This window comes from Ctenopharyngodon idella, chromosome 20, assembly GCF_019924925.1.
Source record: "Ctenopharyngodon idella isolate HZGC_01 chromosome 20, HZGC01, whole genome shotgun sequence".
Classification (NCBI taxonomy): domain Eukaryota; kingdom Metazoa; phylum Chordata; class Actinopteri; order Cypriniformes; family Xenocyprididae; genus Ctenopharyngodon; species Ctenopharyngodon idella.
In genome coordinates, this window is record NC_067239.1 from 23,414,863 (window position 1) to 23,424,007 (window position 9,145).

A 9,145-nucleotide genomic window follows, 5' to 3' on the forward strand; every position below is an offset into this window, starting at 1 on the left:
TTTACAAAAGAAAATTATTAATAGATACTATTTTTGGGCAAAGTAGAATTTAATACAATTGTCTCCAGCATGAATTTAACAAGTTTCTATCATACCTGAAAAAAGTATCTGAAACACACACCAATTCATATAACAGATGATTATAGTAAATTTATCTTTGTTAAATTTATTGACAATATAAATAAAATATATCATGATGAAACATTTTTCTAAATGCTCACCATTGCATGGGTTACTGATGCTGACAGGTTTATTCATATTTGTTACAGTAAACCCACTCAAGCAGGAACAGTTGTAACTCCCAAATAAGTTTGTGCAACGAGAGTTTGGACCACAGAACTCCGATGTGTTTAGACATTCATTCACATCTTTATTAAAAGAAGAGTTGCAATTAGGAATTTTCATGGTAATATGAAAAATTTGCATAAATTTAAAAGGGTCATGAACTGCATTTTTTTTATTATTATTTTATATTGTTTCCCGAGGTGCACTTAAGATTTTTACATCAAAAAATTGTCATAATTTAGAAATAAATGGACATTTTCTACCCTGATTTTAGCCCTCTGATTTGAACACTCTGTTTGAAGGGGCATGTCTGCTGTGAAACTACAATGTAATGAACCACTTGCAGAATTTGTGAAAATGGGAAAAATGTTAACAAAATAAGAGAGATCATACAAAATGCATGTTATTTTTCATTTAGTACTGTACTGAGTAAGATATTTTACATAAAAGATGTTTACATATAATCCATAAGACAAAAAAATAGCTGAATTTATTAAAATTACCCCATTCAAAAGTTTGTGAACCATTGATACTTAATACTGTGTGTGGTTACCTGAATGATCTACGACAGTTTTTTTTTGTTTTGTGATGGTTGTTTATGAGTCCCTTGTTTGTTCTGAGCAGTTAAACTGAGCTCTGTTCTTCAGAAAAATCCTCCAGGTCCTGCAGATTCTTCAGTTTTCAAGGATTTTTTGCATATTTGAACCCTTTCCAGCAGTGACTGAATGATTTTGAGATCCATCTTTTCATACCGAGGACAATTGAGGGACTCAAACACAACTAATAAAAAAGGTTCAAACATTCACTGATGCTCCAGAAGGAAACACAATGCATTAAGAGCCGGGGGTGAAAACTTTTTGAATTTGAAGATCAAGGTAAATTTTACTTAATATGTCTTATATTCACCCCCCGGCTCTTAATGCACTGTGTTTCCTTCTGAAGCATCAGTGAATGTTTGAACCTTTTTTAAAAGTTGTGTTTGAGTCCCTCAGTTGTCCTCAGTGTGAAAAGATGGATCTCAAAATCATTCAGTTACTGCTGTAAAGGGTTCAAATATGCAAAGAATCCTTGAAAACTGAAGAATCTGCAGGACCTGGAGGATTTTTCTGAAGAACAGAGCTCAGTTTAACTGCTCAGGACAAACAAGCGACTCATGAACAACCATCACAAAACAAAAAAACAGTCATAGATCATCCAGGTAACCACACACAGTATTAAGAATCAATGGTTCACAAACTTTTGAACTGGGTCATTTTAATAAATTCAGCTATTTTTTTGTCTTGTTGATTATATGTAAACATCTTTTATGTAAAATATCTTACTCAGGACAGTACTAATTACAAAATAACATGCATTTTGTATGAGCTCTCTTATTTTGTTAAAATTATTCACATTTTCACAGATTCTGCAAGTGGTTCACATACTTTTTCTTGCAACTGTACATATATAATGAGTTACTTATGAAATAAGTATTACATGTGGAACACTCTAGAATACTTTTACTACCTTTTTAATATTACAGCTGTCAAGATTAACGAATCATGAAAAGTGTTGATTATTGCATTATATGTAGATCTATTCCCATCCCATCACATTAAAGGTTGCAACGATGAACATTGTAGCTGATGATTGTCTGTTGATCGCGTGAATGCAGTGATATCGGTATATAATTTAATCACAAGTTTAAAATCTAAATACTCAGTACATATCAAACGATCTGCAATAACAGACAAAGCAATAGTGACCACATAATAAAAACAGATACTCACACTTGTGTGGTGCGAGTTCACTGTCGGATCCAATATAGGCGGCACAGCATCATCTTTTAGTTTCAATCTTTCTGAAAATCCTGTGTCAAATTGTGCCTTGTTTATAAACTAATCCGCGGTAAAATGAAGTGAACAAAGGACCAAGTTCTTACTGACGTGGGTTTGAACTGGGATCAGAAAGAAGGCAATGCACCGACTGTGTTTTTCCAAAACTTATCACTGCACAGCGTTGTCTTGTTTTCTTTGGAACCATCTTTATCATTTAGTTTCTGCGTAGACCTGCGTTTGCCTCTCTCGTTATTTATCTACTACATGCGCGAATCGGTGGGCAGGGCTCAACAGGCAGTGATGTTTAGAGATGTTTCCTCTGCGGAGGCGGTGCTTAGCCACACTATTATGTAATAAAGTGGCACATTACACAACCTGTTGTTTTGGCAGATTGGCTTCAATATAAGCTGTTTTTAGGCTAACAAGAAAGTTTTGAGTTCTGAAACTTACAGGATGTTTTTATAGTACAATGACCACTTATATGTCAAAACATTAAGGGAATTTTGATTTCTCAGTTCATGACCCCTCTAAATCTTTTTTTTTTTTATTTTTTTTTTTATGGGTGACAAATTTTTAAATTAGAGGATGCATAAAATTATGAATGCCACAGTTAGAAATATTAATTGTCAATTATGTATGCCTATAAAAGTTACTTTTCAAATATATTAAACAATAAACTGTGTTAAATACAATTTGAAAAAGAGAAAAAAGAAAAAGCATGCTGTTAGTTTAAAAAATTATATGCACACTGAATTCCATGATTTACCGCTACACGTGTTATTGATGCTGATGGGGAGACTTGAGTTTGCTGCGGTGAATCCATCCAAACATGAGCAGTTGTAACTTCCAAATTGATTTTCACAGATGGAATTTGGACCACATACAGATGGACTGAACAGACATTCATTTATATCTGTGACAAAAACAAAAATAATATAGATATAGCTCAGACTAGTATTCACACAAATTGTTAAAACAATGCAGCTCTGTACACTCAATTTTATAATATAAAAACAAAATCAGTTGATAATATTTACCCTGACATGAGTTGTTGGTGCTCACAGGACTGTCTTTATTGGAGGTATTAAATCCACTCCAGCATGAACACATGTGACTCCCAATGATGTTAATACAATCTGAGTATTGACCACAAACTGACACTGCATCTTCACATTCATTGATGTCTGAAAAGGAGGGAGATGGTATTGCACAAATGCTAAAATCAAAGGTTTTCAAGCCACCAATAGTAGGTTTATTCACATTAGTTAGGCCTTAGCGGATTTGGTTACTTAATTGCTTGTAGCCTATATCGACTAAAATCCAAATCTTAGATACTGTACAACTTCCAGTTGAAACAATATTTGGTCAAAGTGACTCTGTCAGACTTCCAGACAGTTGCAATTTTGTCCATCAGGGGGAGTTTTTCTGACTTTTCTAATCACTGTTGCTTCTTTTGTTGTCTTGTTTGTCTTTTGGCTTTTTGCCCTCTCCTTTTTGTAACTTTGTTACGCTGCTTGAGTTTTTGTGGTAAAGTCTGACTAACCTGTTTGATTCTGTTCAATGGACTAACATCATTCTGTATATGATTTTTTATGGAACGAAAATATTCACTTTACCTGACATTTATCAGAAAATTGTTGAAATATCACACACACATACATGAATGTTGAAAAGAGCTCTGCCAATCAGAATTGAGTCCAAACTACATTGTAATCTTTTAAACTACATGTTATTAAAAAAAAAAAAAAAAAACATATTTAGGCCCATTTAATCAGAAGAAAATGTAGTTCTGTTTTGCAGGCAATCAGTCCAGCACTTTTACAATGATTAGCCAATGGTATTACAAATCCTGACTACTTTTTGACAGCCTCTCATTAGCATGTTGCGCAAATAAAACAAAATAGGGGTGTTTCCTCTGAGAAGTCAAGGGAGGCAGTGCCTCCTCAAAAAATTTGATAAAATAATCCATCTTACTAAAATTAGATATGTGATTTGTTCTGACTGGATATGATTGGTTTGAGCGAAAAATCCCGCCTCTTGTTATGCATGTTAGTGAATTGGTCTAATGAGAGAACTAATTAAAAAGTAAGTAAACAACTCAGCTACTTAGTTATCATCACTTTATGTCAAGTCAAAATCAATCTTGAAATGGCCTGAAAACATGATGACTGTGGGGGTTTTTAGTGAGCAATCAGCTTGGTTAAATTAAAGGTACATCTTAGTGTGTGTGACCACTGTTTACTGAGCTTGACGACTGATGAAAATAAGTTGACTATTAAAAAGAACTACTGCCTTTAGTTATTATTTTGAAATAAATGTAACAATGCGTTACTTGATGAGATGTATACTTGGCTTTAATGAACAGAACACTAATTACCTAGTTAATGTTTAAATACAAAATAGAATTGTATTTGGTTTCTTTTTTCATTTAATGTTTATTTAACCAGGAAAATGTGACAACATTAAGTTAACTGGGCATGAATTTACATTTGATTTAAACCGGTTAAAAAAAAAAAAAAAACTGTGAGGACTTTGTCATCTCATTTCAGAACACCACTGCACACCACTTATACGGAACTACATATATAGAAATGAATGATAAACGAAAAAATGGGAATATAGAGTTAAAAAACCCTTTTTCTAATTCATCCAACCATATGTTTTTACAATTGTATTATTTTGTGTATTGATGGGCAAATTTTTTTTACTTAAATTACTTTTGTATCTAATCTCAAAACTGAATAAGAATGACAGAAATGATCAGAAATTAAATGACAGTTTAAATGGATGGAAATAAAGTTGTTGTTATAACATAATGATGAAAGCAAACACAGTAAATCCAATACATTAAACATGAATTAAAATTCAATAATGATTTTATTTATTTATTTGCTTGCTTGCTTTGTTTTTCAACAATTACTCACCTCTCTGGCAAAGCGGACCCTCTGAAGGGAGAGCTTGAATACATCCGCAAGTGCCTCCCACAATGCCATCACACACCTGATAGGCCCTGCAGGCGTCACTGGGCCAAACATGATGCTCCTCACACTTGCACTTATATTCTGTTCCATTTAACCCACACACTGTAACAAAAGATGATGTAGACTTTTAGGCTATATTCATACAATCAAAAGAACTTTTGAAAATTATTCATGTTCAGTGTAAAACCAAGAAAGCATTTCTGGATCTTTGCATCTGTAAGTAAAATATATATTATGGGAGTAACTTTGTGTTTATGTGAATGTTAATATCCAAATACAGTCTACACTTGTGTGGTACAGAAGGAAATATACAGTCTCACCTCAAAATACCCCAAATTTGATGATTTTTTTGGAGTCTAACTAGCATGATAAGCAATACATAACTAATCATATTAAAATTACTACTTTTTGTGCAAACACTGATGTAACAAAGCTTTATGCTCTCACCAGTGGTCACGTTGATATCTGTGATATTTATGTTGTTGCTGAGAGTGAAAGGCAGGTTGATGTTCATGATTAGATTTCTTAAGTAGTTCACCAGGACCAAGTCAAAGGATCTCACATCAATGTCAATCACGTAGTTAGAAGGTGGTGCTGCGGGAGAAAAAAAAAAAACCATGAGCAGAGCAAAACTGAAACTATGTACCCTCACTGCGAAAAACAGGTTTTTCTTGATGCCACTGCCTTCTTCTGGAATGTTGTTGTGTTGCTGTATTTTTATGAAAGTTCTTACTCTGCAATAGAGATCAGCCGATTCTGATTCAGATTATTTTTATACACCAGTGTCCAATTACTGATATGCTGAATCAATTTTTATGCGATTTCTGCTTTTTTACACAATATCTAGATGATCAATTGACTACCAATATAAAAAAAATTATATCCATTACAAATGTTTTATTAATGATTTTATTATGATTCTACAAAAAAGCAAGAAATTACTCAAGGTGAAATGGAAGTGAAGTGAAGTCCATGGTACACAAAATAATAATAACTAGTTATTTATGCTATTATATTTATACAAAGTTCTGCAATCTAAATGGTCTGAAATTCATCTTTAGCTTTGTTTTGGGTTATATCTAATTTCCACTACACATTTCTTCAACTTGAATTAATTGCTGTTCTAAAAAAAATGGTTGAGAAATTATCCAAACAATTCATTAAATAAGTTACTGTGAATACTGTTGCTGGAAACATTTCTTTAGAAACTCACTAAATGGTTTCAATTATCAGTAGACCAGGTATAAAGAAATATAGTTATATTGGGCGCTGGAGTGCTACAAATCAAATGTCAAATATAAAGAGTTTATGGGAGAATGCTGTTGTTTTCAGATTTATGAATGTGATGTCTCACCTTCTTTTAACTGACAGAACTGTCCATCGACTGGAAGGGCATTGATACATGTACATGAACCATCAGTGATGTCATCACAGGCCTCGTATGAGTGACACGTGTCATTCGGCCAAACAAACAGACCCTCGCATTTACACTGATACTGTGTTTCATTCAAAGAACACACTGGAAAAAAGAATCCACAAGTTCATCATTCATTTATAGCAGTATATATGATGTATAAAGTACAAGTCAAAGCAGAGACAGAGCTCATACCAGTAGTTACGTTGATTTCTGTGATGTTAGTGCTGTCACTGATTTTGGAGGGCAAACTGAAAGCCATCAAATAGCTCATCAGCTGATCAATGACAGAAGTATTCTCTGCATCTATCTGAATTTCAGTTAGATATTCAGCTGAAACTGGAGTGAGTGTAGGAAAGATAAAAAAAGAGTTAGGAATATTCACTCTTCTCTTCTAATATGCATGAAAATGCTGCAGTTAAATGGACTTTGGAGTTTAAGTCAGATGTTTATGTACCTGTTGGTGGTTGCGCACAAGCTGTGTTATCTTATGGGAAAAGGATGAGAATGGATTAGAAATAATTTGTAACAGTAACTAAGGTCTTCTGTGTGATTAAAAACAGAAATGTATAAAACTATTTTACTTGTTATCTGGTTGACTGGTTGACAGAACTGTCTATCACTTGGAATATCATTGATGCAGCTGCATGTGTTGTTAGTGATGTTGTCACAGCTCCCATATTCTGTGCACTTTTCACATGGCCAGAAATACTGATCCTCACATACGCACTTGTATCTACTGTCATTGACATTGCACACTAAGAAAGGATAAACATAAACGTAAGCTCATTTTTAACAGGACTCCTGCATTTGTGTTCGGAAGGTCATGAAGGTCAAGTGATATTCTTCACCTGTCGTGATGTCCACATCTAATACTTCAACCAGCTCATCTAATTGAAGTGGAAAGGTGAAGTTCTGCAGAAATCTCCTCATCTCATCGATCACGGAGATGCTTGATGATTCCATCTCAACTTCAAACAATAAGTCTGTGAAGGGTATTTCTGTGACAGAGACAACAAGCATTGTACTTTGTATTTTTTATTACAATATACATATTTATGTAATTAATTATATTATCAATAGCAATGTTTACATAAAAAATAAGCAGTACTGTATTAAGTAAAAATTCAAAAGTATTTGTTAGTTCCTACAGATGTTAATACACTAGCTGCATCTCATTTCGAAGGCTGCGTCCTCCGGAGGTCACATTTGAAGGCTGTGTACGTCATTGAGGCGGTCTCATTTAAGAAAGTAACCATTAGATTGCATAGTAAGAAATAAATTACAGCATTTTACACCTCATGAGGAATAACAGTCGATTTTATTATGGTTACTTTTCTTAAATAAAATATCCTTGATGACGAATGCAGCCTTCAAATGCAACTTCCGGAGGACGCAGCCACTGTGTGAAATTTACAGTACAAAACTGGCGACTGTGCAATTTCACTGTAAAGATTTCTAGGCATAATGAGAGGCATTTTGGTGTCCATATATTTTACAGTACATATTTGTACATTTTGTTAAATACCTAGTTCTGTCATGAAACTCTATATGGCACAGGCTGATAGTTCCATAACTCAATTTGGTAGTGATCACATCGTTATCTACATCTACGCAGTTGATTGGTTGCTGTTGCATTAGCGGCCAATGAGTTGCGGCTCAACATTCAAATACTGGTAATGTTTGCTGTTAGCAGTCTGCAGCGCGCTTTCATAAAGCATCTGAAATCAACATCTAAGATAAGTGAACACTCTTTTACTCCATATTTCTGTGCATATTGCAATGGGTTGATTATTCATTTCTAAATGAGCAATCATACCGTTTAAACTAAGCATCATGTTTAACTAATTTACTAAGCATATATAAGCTGCAGCATTTACACAATTGTTTATGCAGCAGCAAGAGATCTATGTATGTATTGCTATTAAGATAAGGTTAAAGTGAAAGAAAAGATTAAAGTAAAAAAATGCTTTCACGCTTTCAACAGGGTTACCATGTTTAGCTGCATAACTCTAATGACGCGTTCATTTATTTCCAAGGGCAATGTTTTCATTAGCTATGCTTCATCAGAGCATGCTCCGGTCTTTATTGCTCTCAACAGCTTTTTCTCTTATGAATAGGACTATAAGGATCATGTCAGTGATACATCAAACGATTTAATTATGATATTTGTTCAGGTGGTTGCTGTGTTTCTCATCTCTTGCAATGTATATCTATTGTTAATGAGAACACACAGTACGTGTTTCTAGAGCTAAGCCATTCGGCATGGTAGCCCAGGCACACATAGGCTGCGTTCCAGTTCGTTTTTTTTCGCCCTTCCCTGGCTAAACTTCCCTCAGTCTCGTTGACTCGGATATACGTCATTGCTTGCATTGCGTGAGTGCCCACTACTGGCGAAACCTTTGCAATGAGTTGAACTGGAATGTCCTAAGCCCTTGATCACTTGGAATCTGCTATGGAGTTGATTTATTATTTTTTTTTTTTCCTTACAAAATTGTTTAATGCAGCATTCTATATGTATATATGTGTGTTTTAAATATTAAAAAAAAAAAATTAATATATCATAGAGTTGTTTGTGGTGGGGTAATTAAACGCGATATGCAGTGACGTCACAATCATGTTGCATTGTGGTATATGGACTGTCAAAA

The 9,145-nt window shown here is 34.1% G+C and overlaps 2 protein-coding genes across 4 annotated transcripts in view; both read right to left on the reverse strand.

Moving 5' to 3' along the window:
• The window catches only part of adgrf6 (adhesion G protein-coupled receptor F6), a 58,189-nt gene extending 57,883 nt beyond the window's left edge, over nucleotides 1–306 (reverse strand). For all 3 annotated transcript variants that reach the window (XM_051874459.1, XM_051874458.1, XM_051874457.1), the window contains exon 1: nucleotides 222–306. In XM_051874459.1, coding sequence (XP_051730419.1) covers nucleotides 222–258 — 37 coding nt within the window. In that variant the 5' untranslated portion in view covers nucleotides 259–306. The remainder of the gene's footprint in view (nucleotides 1–221) is intronic.
• Nucleotides 307–2,750: 2,444 nt separating this feature from the next.
• On the reverse strand, nucleotides 2,751–3,381 carry LOC127502047 (adhesion G protein-coupled receptor E1-like). The gene is made up of 2 exons (XM_051874558.1): nucleotides 3,140–3,381; nucleotides 2,751–3,015 (listed from the first exon to the last, which is right to left on the reverse strand). The coding sequence occupies exons 1-2, from the start codon at nucleotides 3,210–3,212 to the stop codon at nucleotides 2,840–2,842; spliced, it is 249 nt and encodes an 82-aa protein (XP_051730518.1). The 5' UTR covers nucleotides 3,213–3,381; the 3' UTR covers nucleotides 2,751–2,839.
• Nucleotides 3,382–9,145: the final 5,764 nt, after the last annotated feature.

What these genes read in the sequence shown, in the direction of transcription:
- LOC127502047 (XM_051874558.1), bottom strand. Translation starts at nt 3,212, where the DNA reads ATGTGTTCATGCTGGAGTGGATTTAATACCTCCAATAAAGACAGTCCT. An exon ending in CACCAACAACTCATGTCAGG is followed by an intron (nt 3,016 to 3,139) that starts GTAAATATTATC and finishes TTTTTGTCACAG; the next exon opens with ATATAAATGAATGTCTGTTC.